Source organism: Pogoniulus pusillus, chromosome 5, assembly GCF_015220805.1.
Source record: "Pogoniulus pusillus isolate bPogPus1 chromosome 5, bPogPus1.pri, whole genome shotgun sequence".
In the NCBI taxonomy this organism is placed as follows: Eukaryota; Metazoa; Chordata; class Aves; order Piciformes; family Lybiidae; genus Pogoniulus; species Pogoniulus pusillus.
The window spans coordinates 24,703,452-24,724,287 of NC_087268.1; the positions used below are offsets into that span (position 1 = coordinate 24,703,452).

A 20,836-nucleotide genomic window follows, 5' to 3' on the forward strand; every position below is an offset into this window, starting at 1 on the left:
TGGATGTTAGGAAGAAGTTCTTCACCATGAGGTAAGACACTGGAACTGGTTGCCCAGGGAGGTGGTGGAAGCCCCATCCCTGGAGGTCTTTAAGGCCTGGCTGGATGTGGCTCTGAGCAACCTGACCTAGTGTGAGGTGCCCCTGCCCGTGGCAAGGGGTTGGAACTAGATGATCCTCGAATGCCCTTCCAGCTGTGACAGTTCTATGATTCTGTATCCTCAGAGCTAATCTGGTGTTGAACTCTTCTGCTGTATGACCTTTTCAGCAGGGCTAAGCCTTTGTGCTGTATCTCCCAAGCTCACTGTCTCCCAGAGCACAGCACTGCAAGGGGTAGGGCATGAGAACACTGACACTGTAGTAGGTCAAGTAACAGTTGGTCTGCTACTCTGCACAGAAAGCTTATGTCACTACACTACCATTGCACAGCATGCCATTTATAGCCAGCCTCCTCTGGATGCCTTCATCTTTTATATACTGAACCAATATGCCAGACTCAACTACCTGGGACATCCCAGATCAGCCCAGCCCTCTCTCTTTGGTGCCAGTATCACAGAAGGAGTGAGTGGCTATAATATGGCAATTGCATGACACTGATACAGAAGTAGGGAAATGTGAAGTGGTGGTTAAATGAGCGAGGCTGAAGTTTATTCACAATAGTGGCACTACACCTATCACTACTGCCAGCAAAATACTGCATAATTTCTTTAATTAGAGGAAACCAGTAAATCAAAATCACACAGAGTCCCATGGTTTTTACCAAGGCAAAGCTGAAAGCAGGTCCTCAATGGGCAAGTGTGTATCATAAATGAATGTTAAGTGATCATCTCTTTCTCTGAAAGAATAACTTCTGGATTGTTAAATTTACTTCATAAAATGTAAAATTTTTAAAGAAATGATGGATAATTTTTCTCAATGGATTGAAAAAAAATATATATGCCTATCATGGATTTTAATTCTGGTGCATAATTATGTGATTAAGCAAACAGAAAACAGAAGTAAAATAAAAAAACAAAAAGGCAAATCTGCCACTATTTATCCAGCAAAGAAAGTCATTAAGTAAAAAGTTACATGGATTCACTGAAAACAAATCTTGTAGACAAACCTGATTAAAACCCCACTATGTCATATCTACTCTGCTTTTTTCATGCACAAGTTTCACAATGCCAGAAATAACAAGTTGGAAACAAAACCCTCCAATTACTTCAAGTTGTCAAGGACAATGAAGCAAGGGAGGAATCTTCCTTGTTGCAGGGTTGCCTTCAGCACATGGGTCCAGCTGAGTAAAAGAACTGTGGAGTATTAGCAAGTAAAAGACACACTACAGATCCACGGGGTGGTAAACCAGGTTTTAGGGTCCTCAAAAAATGTAGCTAAGGGATGCAAACGCCTTCTGGCAGCTCAGGCTTACTGAAACATTTCTGAAAAGACATCTTTTCCTTAGCAGACTCGGTGTTGGTATGTGCATCGTTTCTGTGTGATCCATCATAGCGTTGAGGCAAATGAGGCAATTTAAGGACCATCAGCAGGAATTATCTGGAAGAGTGATTTTATAGAGAAAGGTTAAAAGAGCTTAACAGATTTCGTTTTGTTAAAGCAGAAGTAGACAGGCATGTCTCTAGCCAGCCAATACTTAAGAAATGCAAACCTTAAGGATGCAGAGGAAATACTTTGGCTTATACATATGGGAACAAGTAGGAGTAAATTAAAAGAGGGAGGAGAAAAGCTGAAAGTCAGAGAATCTTGTTGGCAGTCAAGAGCAGAGTTTGTGCAGATTTTTCAGAGGAAGTAGTGGGATTCTTTTAGTTATTTTAAGAAGAATTTGAAAAAATACTAATAATGAAGCTGCCAGAAGCAAGTCTGTATTTGCAGGAAAGTTGATTGGATGATTCAGCAGCTTACTCTCTCCCCATTTCTTTCTTTGCTTGGTTTATTTTCAACCAACAATCTACAATATTTGATAAAATAAAAAATAATCTGGGTCATATTCACAACAGAAATCTCAACACCCATTAAAGAGATTACTTCCCACTGTGAGCGAAACCAGAGAAAGGGACCCCATGCACACTTCTCATTTATTCAAGTGCCACATCACCTGGACTTGATCCACGCCCTATAGAAGAGGTAACTTTATGCAGGAGAAAGAAGGTCGTTCAAACAGATGATTGCTTTTGGATTGTGTTGAGCAGAAAAACTCTAATTTAGAGTACCAACCAGCAGTTGACTAAGTTATGGTATTTAACTCACCATTCTGCCACTCTTCCGCTATTTTCTGCCTCTGCAGCAAAGGTGGCAGGACAGAAACCACACATTCACATTTTAGTAATTTTCAGTCCTTGCCTGGAAAAAGATTGTAAACTATCAGTGAAGGTAACTTCCATGGCAGTTGGATGCTGACACTTGGTCATACTTTGGAGAAATGTTAAACTACCATAGCTCAGTTTCAAATTACACAACTTTCCACTGAAGGCAGACCAACCATACTTCATGGGCTGTTAAATTTACTCTGTTTTAGCAATCAATCAGAATTCAGAGCAGTTTCCCATTTCAAGGTCTTTCTGGTGTGTTCTCCAGTAGAACAGGGCATTTCTTCATCTGATGAGTCAGCTGTTGAGCTTCAAAATGTCTCATGCAAATTTTGTTTGTGACCACAGATACATTTCTGTAAGAACTATAGACTATGTCCTGTGAAAGTTTATTATAAAAAGGGTTTTATTCTAACACAGAATAAAAAAAAAAAAAAAAACAAAACCCAACCCCCCCCCCAACTGTTCAATAGGTTCAAGCAATACCACAATATTCAGATGTTAATATTGTATGCACTCCATGCATAAACCAAGCAACTTGAAAACCCTCAAACATCTATGAAATAATATAACCCAGATTAATTCAGAAATTAACAGAGTGCTTTTTGCTTTATTGTCTACAGACACTGAACCATATTGTATTGTTCTTTCCTGTACAGAAAACAGTGGGAGTTCTGGACAAAGATGAAAGGGAGAATATGTAGTACAGACTATTTGCTTTTTACACATTGAGTAATATCTTAAAAAAAAGACATTCTGAATACAGAGCAATTAGAAACTGTCCATATTTTAACATTGTAAGGTTTAAGATTCCTACATACCATAATAGTAGGACTCACAGTTTTTCTCTCATTTATATCATGGCAATTTATTTTTTTTAATAGCAAACTTGGCATTTTCATTTTTGCTCTGAGGCAGATTTTGCCATCCTTACATCTTAGTTTCATTAGAGTTCTCATTCATTTTAGTGAGTATGACGCTTTACAGAATGAATTAAGAGCAAGAAAGTCTGGCTGCATGGTTGTGCAACACCACAGCTGAAATACAAGAAATAAAAATAGCTGACTCCTTTTTCTCCCCAAAGTAATATGGGTACAGCAGAAGCTTAGTTAAGGTGGCAAAATCAAGACCATACAGGGCTTACTGTAATAAAAAAGCGTCACTAACTGCCAGCACTACTTTCTGAGTTCTTTATTTAGATTTGATTGTGCTCTTTGATGTATAGATCTACCCCACACAGAAGTCAGCATGCAGGCTTCTGCTCACAGTGGTGATCAGCCTTTGTATTTACTGTGGTTTGGGTGGATCTGAAAACTGGGAAGAGAGACTCATGCTCCTAAATCTCTGATTCATGTATGTGCTTTTTCAAAACAGTGGTCAAAAAATTATGCAGGTTGGAAAAATCAGTAATTACACAGAAGCCTTTAACTTGATTCCTCACACATCTTCAGGAAGTGATCACTGTTGCTGGGGAAGGTCTTGGCCCAATGTTTCTAACTTTCCATTTCTCCCATGAAAATAAAGCTAGTTGAAGCTGTGGACGTAGTTCAAGACCAAAACTGTATCCAAAACTTCGAGATGTCTTTGGGGACATTCTGAAAACAGAGAACAATGTAGATTATGATTGTGCAAGGCCCACGATAAACATTACTGGGTTTAGTTAGGCTGTGCATTAGTCAATCCTGTAGAAACTCTGTATCTGTTACAGTATGCAAACCTATTATGCTGACAGCTGAGATTCAACCACGTGTTCAAGCACTTCAATCCTAATTTAACATGTTGATCGTGTAGGAAAACAATTTTTTAAGGAATGCAAGGTGAATGCACAAAGCTTTTCACTCTAAAAAGCCAAGCCAGTTCAGCAGTGAAGAGAGACTATTCGTACTAGACTTTTCCCTCTGATGCTTTATCCAAGATTACTTTTGACTGTAACAGCCCCGGTCTCAGACAGCTGCTACCCAGACCAAGTTAGGGCTGCAGTTCACAGAGGTTATCGGCAGCCCTCCCACGCTGCACGTCTGGTACTACAGCTCCCTTCCACACTGGTGAAACATACTTATTTGCCAGTGCTGCCTTACTGGTATCAACGCACCTTCTCCTCCACTGTAGATTTGCTTTATCCATTTCACAGAGGCTCTACGGCCCTCCGTCTCACTGAAACGGCTGGCAACAGATATTATGTTCGTCCACTGAGGCAAACACGTAGTGTTGTGCCCTTGTTCTAGCACAGAACCACACACTGTGTATGCCTCTGGCATCCAGCATCTCGATGTCCTCGGATTTTGTTGCTGGTGATGGCGCTGCGTGGACAGGCCCAGTCTTGCAGTGGGGTGGCTGCTTCACTCACTGGCAAGGCTACCAACGACACTGCTGTACAAGATCCTAGGCATCCAGCAGCGCGGCCGCGGGGCAGAGAGGTAAAGAACATGAAATAGACATAACAGTGGAGGGAAACGTCCCCACCGAGTCGCCGTTGTCGTCGCGAAACGAAGCCCCGCGCGTAACAACCTTTCCAGCACCATCTTGAATGTGGGCAGCAGAAGCACCGCTACTCTCCGGAGAGAAACAGTAACAGCAATACTCCAACCCTTTCAGAGACCAGAAAAGGACTAAATAGGGAGAATGACCCCATCACGAGCAGTCAGCACCTGCCGGAAACCTAAACTCACATTTAAAGCAAAGCAAAGCAAAGCAACGCATTCCCTAAACTGCCCGCCCCGGAGGACAAGCAGGAGCTCCCTGCCCTCACACAACATGGCACCTGCTTCCGCCCTCGCCTGGTGGCCGCGCCCCCGGGGCAGGGGGCGGGGCGGAGCAGGTACGCGCCCCTCTCTCCGCGCGCGCGCGCGCCCCCGCGGCGTGTTTTCCCGCCCCCCCTCCCCCGCCCGCCCGTGACACACGTGTCAGGAGGCGCTGCGCGCGGCGGGGTGCCCGCCCCGCGGTCCCGGCCCTCCCCCTCAGCCCCGCCCCTCCCCGGGCTCCTCCGCGCGCGCGCCGCGGCCCGGCCGGAGACACGGCGGACCCGCACCGGCTGCGGCAGCGCGATGACGGCGCGGCGGGAGGCGGCGGCGCCCGGCTGCTCCGGATCCCCTTTTCCTTGCGCCGGCAGCTGGGCGGCTGCCTGGCGGGGTGCGGTGCTGCGTTTCGCCCTGGCGCTGCTCCTCCACACGGCCCGGGCCGAGAAGGAAGGTGAGATCCAGATTTCCCTTCCTTTCTTGTCCTTCCTTCCCCCCCCAACTCCTCCTCCTCTTCCTCCTCCGGCGGTTGCGGGGCCGTTGGCGGCCGCGGCCCGCGCGCTCGCCGGCGGCACTTACGGCGGCGTGTGTGTGGGATGATCCGGCGCGGGCGCCAGCTGGGGATGATGAGGCTCAACCTCGCCGCCCCTACCCCGCCGGCGGGCCCGTGGGGTCCCGCTGTTCGCTGTACTGGGAGCTGCTGGCCCTGCGTCTCCCCCGCCTCACGCGTCTGCCGGGGTGCGCCGGCGGGTCTGCGGATGTGTGTGTCGGCGGCGAGAGGCAGTCGCTGGCGTTGGGGCGAAGTTGATGGGGTTTCTCCTCCTTGACAGCGGCGGGAGTGGAGCTACCTGTTAAAAAGGAGTGAGGGGAAAGAAAAAAAAGGCTTTCTCGCGTTGAACTGGTTTCCCTGCGGCAGGCTTCCAACAGGAGACCGAGCCAAGCCAAACAGGCGGGCAAACCTGCCTGAGAACGGGCAGAAATGCACATTCAGAGGCGACAGCGAGCCCCTTGCCTTCGCCTCCCTGAACTTTTGATAGGTGACTGACACCTTTGCGAGGTCGGTGGTGTTTTCCTCAAACTTAGTGAAAGTCAGACGAGGACTTTTTGACTTCTAGTGACTGATTTTGGTGCATTGTCTTTTCATTGTGGTTGAGCAAGGGAAAAAGGCCCCAAGCGAAACACCTAAGCATATTCTGTGGCATTGCTGAGAACGGCTTTCAAGCATGGTCACAGTGCGGCTTTGTTAAAAAGCAGCAGGTAAATGTAATGTATTACAGAAGTGGGTGAAACAGATTTGCTTCAGCCAACGCGGGAATTTACTTTTCAAGAAAAGTTGTTGTAATGGAGGAGGGTATATTGGAAGATGAAGTATCAGACCACATGATGCCTGAGAGGGTGAAATGTACTGATACAGATACTACTCTATTAATACTGCTTATTGCATAAAATTTATCCCAGCAACACTTCTGTCATTTGTGAGTTTAATTCTCATAATTAATTCTGTCAAAAGTGAGTTTAATTCTCATAATGAACATGTTTTTTTTTTTTTATAGTGTTTTCTGATTTCTGACACTCATTTTTCTTTCCAAGTTTTCTGCTGCTTGACTGTAGTCTGGTACATTTAAGCTCACGAATTTTGGTCTGGTGTTTTAGGTTTTCCTTATGTGGGTTTTTTGTGGTTTTTTTTTTTTTTTTTTTTTTGGAGTGTGTGTGGGTTTTTTGCTTTTTAAAAAATAATCGTGATATTTTATGAACTCTGAAGAATTCCTTGACTACCTGCATTTGTGGATCACACGCTGAAAATGGCTCTTGTGGTCTTCCTTTTACTGAGCGCAATGCCTGTTTATACTCCATATAAAAGAACAATGAAGTTTTAAAACAAGGCAAAGTTAAAAGTGACTTGTGAGGTCCAGTTCCACTGCTCGTAAATTACAAAGTGCCAGTCTCCAAGGGGTAATAAGTGAAGACAGGAGAGGAAAGACCAGCTTGGATATCAGACCTTCATACTGAAATGAAAGAGTAATTCAGAAGAAAAGGAGGGGAAGATGATGTAGACTCTGTCCTTCAGCACCTTAGTTTCTACCAGGTTGTCAAGGTAACACATACATGGTAAGGCACAGTCAAAAAAAATAATAAAACTGGAAGTAAGGAAATAGCTAGGAATATTCTTTCCATCTCTCAAATGAGGACATGCATCTTTCATTACAGCTGCAAGAATGAAGCAGTGGACAGGGATTAGAACTGAGGTTGTGCATTCTTATTAGGGGGGTTATTCTTCCCCTGTACCCAGCACTGCCCAGGCCACACCTTGAGTACCGTGTCCAGTTCTGGGCCACTCAATTCAAGAGAGATGTTGAGGTGCTGGAATGTGTCCAGAGAAGGGCAACGAAGCTGGTGAGAAGCCTGGAACACAAACCCTATGAGGAGAGATTGAGGCAGCTGGAGTTGTTTAGCCTGGAGAAGAGGAGGTTCAGGGATGACCTCATTGTTGTCTACAACTACCTGAAGGGAGGCTGTAGCCAGGTGGGGGGGTCGCTCTCTTCTCCCAGGCACCCAGCAACAGAACAAAGGGACACAGTCTCAAGTTGTGCCATTGGAGGTATAGGCTGGATGTTAGGAGGAAGTTCTTCACAGAGAGTGATTTCCCATTGGAATGGGCTGCCCAGGGAGTTGGAGTTGCCATCCCTGGAGGTGTTCAAGAAAAGACTGGGTGAGGCATTTAGTGCCATATTCTAGTTGATTGGCTAGGGCTGGGTGATAAGTTGGACTGGATGATCTCAGAGGTCTCTTCCAACCTGGTCAATTGTGTGATTTCTACACTGCCAAGTTGATGATGACTGTAGTGAGACATGGTGCAGTTACATATTCCAGTGGAGTTGCTATAGAAAGGTGTCACAGAAGCTGTTGCATAGATGAATGATAGGAGGTGAGAGAAGAATAGATTGGAATGTCACAAAGGGAAAATGAAGGTGGAAGGACACTGGGTTTTCTTCTTAACTTGCATGTACCTGAGGAGAAACTGGAGGAAAGATGGATCTGATGCACAGAAGAATGGGATTGGCTTCATGCAAGCAACTCTTTATGGAGCTGTCATGAATAGAAACAAAATAGGTGCTGGAGTGTTCCAGATAGACGTGACTGCTTCTAGTCCTCAGTCTTAGTTAAAAAGTTTCAGCTTAAAAATACAGCATAAACACCTTTGCTGTTTATATAAGAGCAGAAAGCAAAACTGGGAGATCCTTTGTGTATACAAGCAGTAAATCAAGGCCGTGGGGAACAGTGATATTGCTGTACACTCTGAGCTAGAGAAATAGAACTTAAGGAAAGTATCTGCCATGTGTGTATGAGAGCAGAGGAGACTGCTTGTGGACCTTAAACATCAATTTCACATTAAACACTGATGTGTGAATTTTTTTTTGTCTAGGAGAGTCCTCAGTGCCCATGTATTGTTGAGGAATGAGTAAGACTGAGAAGGCTGTAAACTTTGTTGTTTGTTTTCACTTAGGAAATCTTTGAATCCATAGCAAAGGAATGACATGCAAGAATAAAAAGCTGAAAAGCTGTATTTAGTCCCAAAGAGCCTCTTTCTCAAAAATAGTTTTCAGTCTTTTTGTAGGCTTGTTCTTTCCTACTTGATTTGTTATGTTCTGTATTGGTGCACAGGTTAGGGACAACTTTTGGTTTATGTTTGAGGATGTGTGCAGTTTTTTTAGTTTGGGGTTTGTTTTTATTTGTTTTGAGGTTTGTTTTTATTTGTTTAATTGCTTGTTTTGAGAGAGGGGACATATAGAGTAGCCTTTTGGGCTTCGATTTGAAAGAAGACATATTAATGCCATAAACCCTATGGTCAGTAAAATATTTTGAAGACAAGGCTTTAACATCAACATGTTTTTTTGCTGGAAAACTGCTTTTTTTTTTCTTTTATTTATAGTGATTTGTATTTACAACCCTCTTCATTTTATACAACAGAGAACTTCCTTTTTTAATCACTTTTTTTTTGGCCAGTTGATTGAAAGCATGTTGAGATTATTTTGATAGTTTTGTTACCTACCCACTTGCTCACAGGACTGGCACAATTACAGCAAAACTTTTAAAGTTACATCTTAGTGCTTGATCTGGGGAAAAAAATATTTAAACAGCTAAGATCTTATATAAGGCAGGTCAGTGAAAATGCAGAATATATATATATATTCCCAAAGAAACTTGATATATTCTCTGCTAACATCTTAGAAACAAAGATAATTACTGTGTATAAATGATAGGTAAAATAATCATGGAATAGTTGAAGGGAAGTGTTGTCATTAGCACAGTGCACTGGGATGCTAGAGTTCTGGTTCTGTCATTCCACCTAATTTCAGGTAGTTAGGTTTTCCTTTTTTGCTTTTTACCAGTATCTAAAATAGAAATCTGGGATAGTTTGTATGAGTATCAAAAGTAAACTAATGCTGGAAAGTGATGTGGGAGAAAACTTTTTTTTTTATACAACATTATAAAAAAGTCTTTGTGTGTACTGCTTGTTTGTTGTATCCTTCTGTCAGAACTACTATTTTAATGCCAATGCTTTTACTCTGACTTAAATCAAAATGTTATTCAGAAAGAATGACTTTGATCGAACTGAAAGCATTCTAACAGCAGAAGTAGCACATGAAAAATCATAAACACTGTGAGGAACATACAGTGAATAAAAAATGATCATGCTATCTCACTGTGGTTTTGAAACTTAAGCATGGGAGAGCTGATTAGGTTTGCACTATGACTTTGCTTTCTTGAATGATAAATATTAACCATGTGCTTGGATTGAAAGGTCTCATGCCTGTCTGCAGAATGTTTGGGCAAAATGAAATATGTGGAGAAGCTGTAATGTCCTCCATAACATTCTGTGTAATCTTGAAATGGTTGCTGTTCCTCCTTTGCATTCCTTCTTCCTTGTCAGTGTCCAGTTGTATTGCATACATGAGGCAGACTGAGGTACCCTCACCTGTAGAGGTCAGTTGAAGGATAGTGTAGTTCAGGGCCTTGGATTGTAAACTGTTGAAGGTATTTGTGTAGTGCCTAACATGATGAAGCCTCTCTGAAGTTTGCAGAAGTCTGTAGATATTATTTAAAGCTTTCAGTTGTAATTTTTGTGATTGATTGCCAGTAATGCAGTATGGATTACTTTCAGCCGTTTCGATACATTTGTGCATGGTAAGACTTCAGCTTTGACATTTGTTGTGTGTCACTTTATTTCAAAACCCACTCAATTTTTCTCTTCTAATGAGATGTTATGATTCCATGGTGTGATTTACTAAGTTTCTAAGAGTCTATCAAACTATGAAATTGGTAAATCACCTGGGAGTTTGACAGTGAATGGTGGATGCTGTGGCTTATACATAACCAACAGTAAAAGTTCTGTGACTGAATCACAGGCTAAACCAGTTTGTTTTGTTTTTGTGTTTGTGGGTTTGTCAGGATGAAGTCAATGAAAGGTACTTTATATTCCTTTTGCTAGTAACTGCTATTGAGTGTGGTGACTTTGTCAGTCATCAGTATGAACTTGACAGTAGCTGCGAGGTGTCCTGTTGGTTTGTTTGTTGTTTTCTTTTTCTTGTGGAAGACAGCATTGAAGTAAATCTGCACTCTGGATGGTAGTAAATAGAGATACTCAAAAGTGGACTGGGTAATACCTTAAGCAGCCTGCTCTAACTTGACCTGCTCTGACCAGGTGTCTGGGCTGGAGAATTCTGGGGTCACCAGCTTATGTTTTACCCTGTAGTTCCAAAAGCACACTGGGTTCTTGTGGAAGGAATTGATTTGATATGTTTAGATATGGTAGTTGTTAAATTCAGGTTTAAACTAGTTACTTAAAAAAATCTTCCTGTTTCTGCTAAAAAGTTGTATTAGCATGTCAGTGGTTTTCATTATTAATACCAAGATAGAGGATGCAGAATTTCTGCTTTCATGGCGAGTATATCAGTGCCTTGTTGTAAAGACCTTTCTTTTTACTGATGTTTTTTGCATTAGTAACGCAAGTTTTTAATTTGGAAATAGGAACATGGATTACCTTAGTTTGCACATAGTCACCCACCTTTCTTATATGAAGGCATTACTAACAAACAGTATGAAAGCAGAGGCAGTAATGCTTGCCATGAACTCTTTTTCCCATTTTGTGAAGCTCGTAAACTGAAAATGTAGATGACAGGTTTAGGAAACTAAAGGAACTGATGGCCATGAGAATTAAAAGAGGGGTATCTACCTTTCTAGTCATAGAATCAACCAGGTTGGAAGAGTCCAACCTACCACCCAGCCCTAGCCAATCAACTAGACCATGGCACTAAGTGCCTCATCCAGTCTTTTCTTGAACACCTCCAGGGACGGTGCCTCCACCACCTCCCTGGACAGCCCATTCCAATGGCAAATCACTCTCTGTGAAGAACTTCCTCCTAACATCCAGCCTATACCTCCAATGGCACAACTTGAGACTGTGTCCCTTTGTTCTGTTGCTGGGTGCCTGGGAGAAGAGACCAACCCCCACCTGGCTACAGCCTCCCTTCAGGTAGTTGTAGACAGCAACGAGGTCACCCCTGAGCCTCTTCTCCAGGCTAAACAACCCCAGCTCCCTCAACCTCTTGTCACAGGGCTGTGTTCCAGGCTTCTCACCAGCTTCATTGCCCTTCTCTGGACACATTCCAGCACCTCAACCTCTCTCTTGAACTGAGGGGCCCAGAACTGGACACAGTACTCAAGGTGTGACCTGACCAGTGCTGAGTACAGGGGAAGAGTAACCTCCCTTGTCCTACTGGCCACACTGTTCCTGATGCAGGCCAGGATGCCATTGGCTCTGCTGGCTCATCTTCAGCCTACTACCTACTAGTACCCCTAGATCCCTTTCTGCATGGCTGCTCTCCGGCCACTGTGTCCCCAGCTTGTAGTGCTGCTTGGGGTTGTTGTGGCCAAAGTACAGAACCCTGCAGTTGGCCTTGTTAATCTCGTCCCATTGGCCTCTGCCCACCCATCTGGTCTGTCAAGATTACTCTGCATAAATACAGACAAAAAATAATGCAGTGTTAGATAGGGTTTTATAGAGGCAACTGGTAAAACTTTCATGTGTGATGCGGGAAGGTTGAGTATTTCTGTTTTCTGAATTGTCTGCATAGAATAATTAACAATATGTTGACTGTAGCAAGGATGTGATGCATTGTCTGCATGTAGCAGCTTCAAAATTGTTTTTTAATATTTTCTGATAAACAGGCTTGGATAGCTTGTGTTCTGGAATATTAAAGGGACTAAAACAAAATTGTGTGCACTCTTTTCAGAAAATCTTGAGTGTAATGGGGAAATAGCAAAGTGCTGAAAGATTGTGATGTAATTGTACTCTGAAAAAGAAGGAAAAAAGAAGTTTTACACTAGTTTGAGATTTTCTTACTACACCTACCTGTCTTTTCACTATGACTGCACTGGTTAGACCATACCTTGAGTACTGTGTCCAGTTCTGGGGCCCTCATTTTAAGAAGGACATTGAGATGCTTGAACGTGTCCAGAGAAGGGCAACGAGGGTGGTGAGAGGCCTCGAGGAGAGGCTGAGGGAGCTGGGATTGTTTAGCCTGGAGAAGAGAAGGCTCAGGGGAGACCTTACTGCTGTCTACAAGTACCAGGTGGCCAGCACCAGAACAAGAGGACACAGCCTCAAGCTGTGCCGGGGAAAATTTAGGCTGGAGGTGAGGAGAATGTTCTTCACTGAGAGAGTCATTGGCTGCTGGAATGGGCTGCCCAGGGAGGTGGTGGAGTCGCCGTCTCTGGAGCTGTTCAAGGCAAGATTGGACATGGCACTTGGTGCCATGGTCTAGCCTTGAGCTCTGTGGTGAAGGGTTGGACTTGATGATCTATGAGGTCTCTTCCAACCTTGGTGATTCTGTGATACTGTAAACATCTAGGTCTATGTCAAACTGTACAGATTTGGTGTAACAGGGTGCACATTTTGAGGTTAATGGAACTCAAACTTAAGGTTAATTAATCACAAGCCACCCTTGGTTACAGTTTTTTAAAAAGTGTTATTTAAGTCAGGAAATACAGCTAGCTAAGAGTGTTGAACAGATTAAGTCACTTGGGGAGACAAAGTTGTGGTCAAGCATGGTACCAATTTAAATCCTTTGAAGCACTTGTTTCCAGTAAACCTCTGATTTATGCATTGTTCATCAACATGCCTTTCTGGATCCATCGATATGGAATAGAGTAGGGTCCTTTTTATAGGAGGAATTTTAGCATTTGAAAAGGGAAAGCTTTCATTAGAGGCGTGCTCTGTTGGAAACATCTCAAGGTAGTTTCTGCAGTGTGAAATTGCATGACTTGAACAAAGTGTGATGTGATTTTATTTTGTAATAGATAGCTGCAGACTGTAAATGTCTGGCTAAGATTGAAGGTGATAGAAAATGCTGATACTGAGAGTAAAAAAATTGGCTATTTTTTGTGACATCTCCTTCTCCTAGGGGATCTCGGGGTACCTGATTTGAGATGTGGATATAGTATGCTAAGTGATATTGAAAGATGATTATCCAAAGCTTGTGGATAAGTATTAATTCACCTAGCAATACAGGAAAAAATCTCAGTGAATCAGTGATTTGCATCGAAATACTGTACAAATATTTGCAGATGGAATTTGTTGATAATGATAAAAACTACGCAGGAAGATAGATAAACTGCAGAGTGTTTGGTTTTGGTTTATTCCTAGCAGTAGTTTGTGCATTACCTTGGAGGCTGGTTACAGGGACTTCTGACTCTATTCTGGGACCTGTCCTGCTTAGAATCTTTGTCACTGATCTGGAGTTGGAGTGTGCCAGATCTGGGGAGCAGTCAGTATGCTCAAGTGCAGGGCTGCATTTCAGAGAGATCTGAACAGGAGAGAGAAATGAGTTGACAGGACCTTGATGAAATCCAAACCGGAAAAACGCAAAGCCCTTTGTATGGGAGAGAATAACCACTTTCAGGGTATACAAGCTGGAAATGCTGTGAGTGAGTCAGCAATGTATTCTGGCAGCATACAGACATGTAACCGCTAGGCTGAGCAAAGTGATTATTCCTGTTCACTCAGCGCTTAATAGACCACACCTAAACCACTGCATCCAGTTTTACACTCTACCTTCCCAGTAGAAGGCCACTAAGATAGTTGGTGGGACATGATGGATGAAGAGAATCCAAGGGATCTAAAGCTGTGTGGAGAGGCTTTGGAAGGACCTTGTGACAGTCTGCCAATATCTAAGTAGAGGTTATGAAGAAGATGGAGCCAGACTCCTCACAGAGGTGCATGACAGGAGCATAAGAGACAATGGTTATGAGTGAAACAGGGAAAGTTTGTTTTGCATCTGAAAGTGCAGACCTGTGATGATCCAAATAAGAAAGACGCTTGGACATAGTAAAATGTAATAGAAAATGCTAATTATTAGAGATAACACTATGAAGAGAGAAAAACATAGTTAATCTTATGTCTGTTTCAATGCAGGGAATCCTGGGTTGTGCAGCGTCAAACAGGCCTCCAGTCCATGTGCAGCATACTGTGCAGATTCTGCACATACAAATAATTTATTCCCTGTTGGTCCTTTGAGCTATTGTTGGATTACCTTGCAACAAAACAATGCATTTCATCATCTCCACTGTCGAGTGGATGCTAACATGAGAACTTCTAGCTGTAGCTGCTCTCTCAGATAAAATGGCAAGGCCACCTAGGTGGCGTAATTGCTGGTACCAAGGCCTACAGGCTCCTCTGTTACAGGGAGCTGTGTGACCTCATCCTGCAGCCACGGGCTATGTGCGGCACAGCACATGCCTGATGTCCAGCTTGTGCATGCAGCACATCATAAGCATGGGCCTACACAGGTTAGCTCTTGTGTGGATCGCTAACTTCTCAGTGTATTGTGATCTTCCAGTCGGGATAGCTACAGTATTCTGGCTTGACATAATGAAAACATACTTCACTTGAATTAAGGACAGTCAGGCATTAAAACTGATTCCCTGATGAGGCTGGAATCTCCAACCTTGGAGGTTTTCAAGGACTAGCTAAACAGAAGCGTAAGCAGCAATGGCTGAAGTCAGTCTTGACTGCTTTGGGAGAAGGTGGAGCTGAGTGACATCTTAAAGTTCATTCCAATGTGAATTACCCTCTCTCTGTGTTTTGGGTCTTTCTCGTGATCTTAAAAAGTTGTTTGGAAGTTGCAGAAACCTTGCCACAACTAATAGGAATATCCTTAAGACAAGAGAATTCTGGGTTTCCTTGTAACTCTGGTAAAATCAGTGCTATGGTAGTAGTAGATACAATTTAGTTAGAAGAGCAGCTGTACTTGGATCTACAAAGTTTCACATGTTGCTGCATCAATAAAATCAAGTCATAGCTGACAGGGTCTTTGTTTTATTCTTTTCCCTGTTACTGTATTGATGCGTTACATGGGCTTTATTTGTCCCCTAGTTTTCATTCTTAATCTTGAAAAAAAAATTTTTATTGGGAATATTTGTATGCCACGTTTCATGCAAAGAATAATATAGACATAGGTTTTTATCTTTGCTAGTTGCTGGTAATATGTCAATAAATTGGATTGTGGTTGACATGTTAATATACAAAATGTATTGAAGTAATACTTAAAAATTGTTGAAAACTTGTATATCTGAGAAAATACTCAAATGTGGATAATGAATGTTTCCAAGTCTGGCTATTCCTTTCTTGCATTAAGGGACATGCAATACTTCATTCTTATTGTAAGCCACTTCCTACTTGTATTAATGCTCTGGTGTGTGAAGCAATCAGTCAGCATAAATGGCCATTATCCAGCGAGATCCATGCCTCCAGGCATCCTGCTGCTTGATTTGGTGATAGAAAGCACAGAGGCACTGCTTGACTTCTGAGTACAAGATGATAAGGAAAGTGTGTGGGGAACACTTATATTACGATATAGCTGCATTTATGTTATCTTGTAGCTTGTCAGTTGCCTGCCATGTAGCTTAGTCAAATAACTTTGGCTAAAATGTGTCTTCCAAAATAACAAAAAGATAACTTCTTTGGGGGAAATTTGGTTATACCTGATAGTGAAGAGAAATTATTTTCATTGACAGAAACTGAGTCTTCACAGACAAAGTTACTTTGCCAAGAAGTACTGCTGAATACCATTATTTGTTAGAGGAAAAACTGGAACAAACTTCATCAGGGAAAATTTGATCAGAGTTCTAGTACTTGATGAGTCCTATGAATTTTTCCTTTGATTAAATTGAATTTCTCTAGGGGAAAAACACTTCAGAGTAAGAAATTCCAAAACGGAATGTGTGTTTTTTTTTTTAAACTTAGCATGATTCATTTGTGCTTTAAAAGTGCCTGTAATTGGGAGAAAGAAATTCTAATGCTGAAGGGCCATTTAATCTATCTAAAATGTGCATATTTGGGTTGAAACTTGGTGCCAGCCATGTCAGAGGAGAAAACAGTTGTTTTTCTGTGGAGACAGTTGACTGTTGTCTGTCTTAATGGCAACTTAGTGCTGTGGGGTAATTTTAAAGTAGAATTAGATATTCCTTCAAAACATTCTGTAGTTAAGCCTTAGAGTTTGAAATTGTTGAGTGAAATCATGATGTGTTGTGCAGAGTGTAACCCTAGGTCATCATTGCAGTTTCACAGAATCACAGAACTGCAGAATTTCTTTGATTGGAAAAGACCTTCAAGATCATCAAGTCCATTCAGTAGTTTCACATGGACAAGTCCTTGACTAAACCAAATCCCTCAGCACAACATCGAATCACTATGGTTGGTAAGGACCACCAGGATCATCCAGTCCAACCTTCATCCCAGCATCCTTAATCACTAGACCATAGACTCAAGTGCCACATCCACTCTCCTTTTAAACACCTCCAGGGATGGTGACTCCACCACCTCCCTGGGCAGCCTGTTCCAGTGCCTGACCACCTGCTCAGTAAAGAACTTCCTCTGAACATCCAACCTAAACCTCCCCTGATGCAAGTTGAGGCCATTTCTTCTTGCCCTATGTAATTCGGGAGAAGAGACCAGCTCCAGCCTCACTACAAACTCCGTTTAGGTAGTTGTAGAGTGCAATAAGGTCCCCTCTCAGCCTCCTCTTCTCCAGACTGAACAACCCCAGTTCCCTCAGCCGCTCCTCATAGGTCATGTTTCCCAGACCTCTCACCAGCCTCATCGCCCTTCTCTGCACCTGCTCCAGCACCTCAATGTCCCTCCTGAAAAGTTTCTGTAAGAGAGACCAGAAGAGATTATTTGCTTCTGAGGGCAACTACTTTCTGAGGTATTTTGGGTAGGTGAATTGAATTTCTGCAGTTAAACATACTTAAGCACTTAATTTCCATATTCCTACTTGCACCTGAGGGGTTTGGGGGTTTTGTTTGTTTGTTTGGGGTTTTTTTGTGGGTTTTTTTTTTTTTTTCCTCCTTTCAGATTCCCCCAGACCTGGAATTCTTGTCTTTTGTTTCACTCTTCTTGCTCTATATTTTATCTTCTTTGAAAATATGCTGCAGTTGTTCTCCACCCATTTCTTTTCTGGCGTTATCAGACACTGTGGCCAGCTTTTTCCTGCTGGTCTGTGTGCCCACAGGGTAAGTCAGCGGGCTGTTTTGCTAAACAATCAATAAGGAGCATTACTGCCACATCGTTAGCAGTAAGGATTTAACATTAGGCTTTTCCTACCTTTTCTTGACCTTCAATTGTTATGTTTATAGACTTGTATGGCAGCGGATTAGGTGTTATCTCGCTGCTATTTTACTTGTCCTCCAGGCTTAATAGATATTTCCAGTGGACACTTGAGTAACAGTTGCCATGTGAGAACAAAGAGGGTGGAGATACTGTGCTCCTCCTTCCCAGTGATGCTTCTCTCCAATTGTAATTTAGTCTTTACCAAGTTGCAAGTATAATGCAGTAGATTGGCCAGGTTCCGTAGTGGTTCTATAAATTCATGCAATTCGCCAATGATAAGTGACTGAAAAGAAGAGATAGGGAAGGGGCGGGGGCAGGAAATCAAGGAGAATAGAACTCTCTCAGTAGACCACTGTCACTGATGAGACAAGATGACTGATACCTTGTTACCTGCTACGGAAGATGCTTTGTGAAAGTAAGGAGGAAAACTCTGTAGTGTCCATAGAGCATGAGCTGTAGCTCTTAGTTGCATTCACATTGCTAGCAAGACACATAAATGCTGGGAAGAATCTGTCTGGCACCATCATCTTCCTCTCTGTGGAGTTTTTTTGGAAACAGAAAATTCTATCTTCCTTCCTCATTTTTACAGCGTAGAGAAGAATTCCTGTTATCAGGTTTATTTAGGTCATTTTCAGCCTGGATGTACCTTTGAAGTAGGTCTTCACACAATGTTTTTTAAAATTTTTGAGTAAGTGGTTTTGGTGGATCTGTTCAGTGGCTAATTTCATTAGAATGCATGTTTGGAAGAGTCACATTGATGGTAGCAAGTACAGCTATTGACAGTCAGTATGTTGTTCTGCTGAGACTGCAGAATCTGTCAACTGACTGTCATTTCTTGTAAGCTACATATTAAACGGTATTATATACCGAAAAGGTTAGAATTGCCTTAAGTGCATGTCACCTGTGCACACTTTAATTTACAATGCTGCATGAGCAGTACAACTTACTGCCCCAATTTCTTATCTAAATATCTGAGAACTGAAGTGTGATGAAAATTTAAGAACAGTTTGAAGGGACTGCTGCTTCCCCCACACCACTGTCATTGCAGGACAAGTTCTCTTGTTTTGAGACTTGTTCAAATTTTCTGTCTGTACGAGCTCAATAGCAACAAATTTACATAGAGATATAGCCTAGTTTAGCATATTAAAAATGTAAAGTATTTTAAATTGTCATCATCGGAAAGAATAAAAAGACATAATTTCTGTGGCCCAAAGCTGGGGGAAAGAATGCTATTTGCAGATGCTGGGTTTCTCATTTAGTTTTTTCCTTCTCTTTAAATCATTTAATGAGTAATTTCCATGAAGTATTGTTCTAAAAGTATTGTTCTCTTTGGCTTAAAAATAATGAATGCTAAAGTCTTTTTCCAGATGAGAGAAATGAGAGAATTTTCCATTTTTTTAAATGTCTTTAAACATAAGTGCTTACATTCAAACTACTGTATGAAATCTTTGAGAAAACAGAATTGGGTTTTATTTCCTGAGAAGAATTTTGAGCCCCAAAATTAAATATCTTTAGAGGAACAAATGAAATTATTGACGTTTAAATGTAAAGCATGATTTTAAAGTAAAAGAGGTATTATAAATAGTCTTGTGACTTGATAACTTGATTTTTTTTTTAATTTACAGTGAAATTTTGATTGCTACCATCTGGAGTAGACCATTTTGGTCAATGGCAGATAACTTTTTAAAACTCTTATTACAAAAATTCTTCTGATCTTTTAAAAGATTAAAATAAAAGTTGCTTTAGCTGAAGTGGATGAAAGTGCACATTTCTGTAAGGTGGAAATACAGGCTGAGTACAGAATATACATCTGAGAATAAAAGTATTTGCATAATAGGTGATTCTTTTTTCTATCCATAAAAAAAAATTAAATAGTTTTCTTAGCAGTCAGCTTTTTATTTAGTAAAATTTTTCAGGTGTAGTACCTGTTGCTTTCAGTGATCCAGGTATATTTCTATACTTTCATTACATGGATGTATCTATTACACAACACATCCAATCAGTGCATGCTCTGTAAAAGAAACCTTCAAGTAGTTGCAGTCTTCCAAGGAGTGAAACAAATGCATGAACTGTGCCTCTAGGATTGAGACTCGAGTTCTTCCTTTTTCAGAATAAGTAGTGGCTTCATTGTTTGTCTGGGGTCTGTGTTGTGAATCAGAATTGTGCTGTCACTTTCTGGTTTGTAGCTGGCAGTAAAAACTGAATTCATAACTGAATTCCTGAAAATCTGTGTCAGTCTTAACTAAGGGGAAAATTGAGTGGATGAACATAATCTGACAGCTCTGCTTAGCAAAGTGGCCTACTGTGTAAAAAAGCTTGTTTTTTGTCTAAAGTCAGTAATGACACATGAGGAAGTTAGCAAAAGATTATATGCAGACTTCATTAAGTAAGCATGTATACACACAAATTTGTGCTGTTGGCAATAAAATACAGGTTATTTGACTGCTTTCCCTTTACTGTGGAATAGTGAGTTATATGCTCAGATATTTCTGTGCAAGTGATCTGCTGTCTCAGTTTAGCTTGTTAACTTGGTCATAGATTGCCGCATATGTATTTATTTGAGTGTGTTGTGTAAAGTAAATATTTTTTTTGTGAGCAGTAGTACAAAAAGTTTTTTAATGAAAATTCTATGTTGTTACTTAGCTTAACATACTGCTTTTTCAGTTCACATGTTTGATTGAAGTCCATTTATCTAGGAATGTTTCTGTTTCAGCTGATATGTAAATAAAAAATAAAAATTAATCATGTTGGTTTTGCAAGAGATGATAATTACTGAATGAATACATTTATTCATGAAAATACTTCAAAGTGAGTTACTTTTGCATATGATCTTTGCTAGTTTGTGTGTATTGGGCTATGATGGCTCTTACTGAGGTCAGTTGGGAAAATCACCTGTTTCCCTTTGAAATATGGAACTGACTACTAGAAAATAATCAAATTAAATGTCTATATATGTAGGTAGAAGAGGATTTAGTTGGAAAGAAAGCTGACTGTGGTTCTGTCTTGGAGCCTCTTGCCTCAGGCTTGCTGGCTGTATAAGAGAATAATCGACATTTCCAGTGAACCAGTCACCTGTTGGGATGTGGGCAGAAATTCAGGCTGACATCCATCTTGGAGAACAGACTTT

General features: G+C 41.6%; 1 protein-coding gene across 2 annotated transcripts in view; it reads left to right on the forward strand.

Moving 5' to 3' along the window:
* The first annotated feature begins 5,348 nt into the window (after window positions 1-5,348).
* Window positions 5,349-20,836, forward strand: part of TMEM131 (transmembrane protein 131) — a 97,110-nt gene continuing 81,622 nt past the window's right edge. Inside the window, exon 1 of one of the 2 annotated variants that reach the window (XM_064143533.1) lies at window positions 5,349-5,493. In XM_064143533.1, the coding sequence (XP_063999603.1) occupies window positions 5,349-5,493 (145 nt within the window). The remainder of the gene's footprint in view (window positions 5,494-20,836) is intronic. The other variant, XM_064143534.1, reaches the window with a different exon arrangement.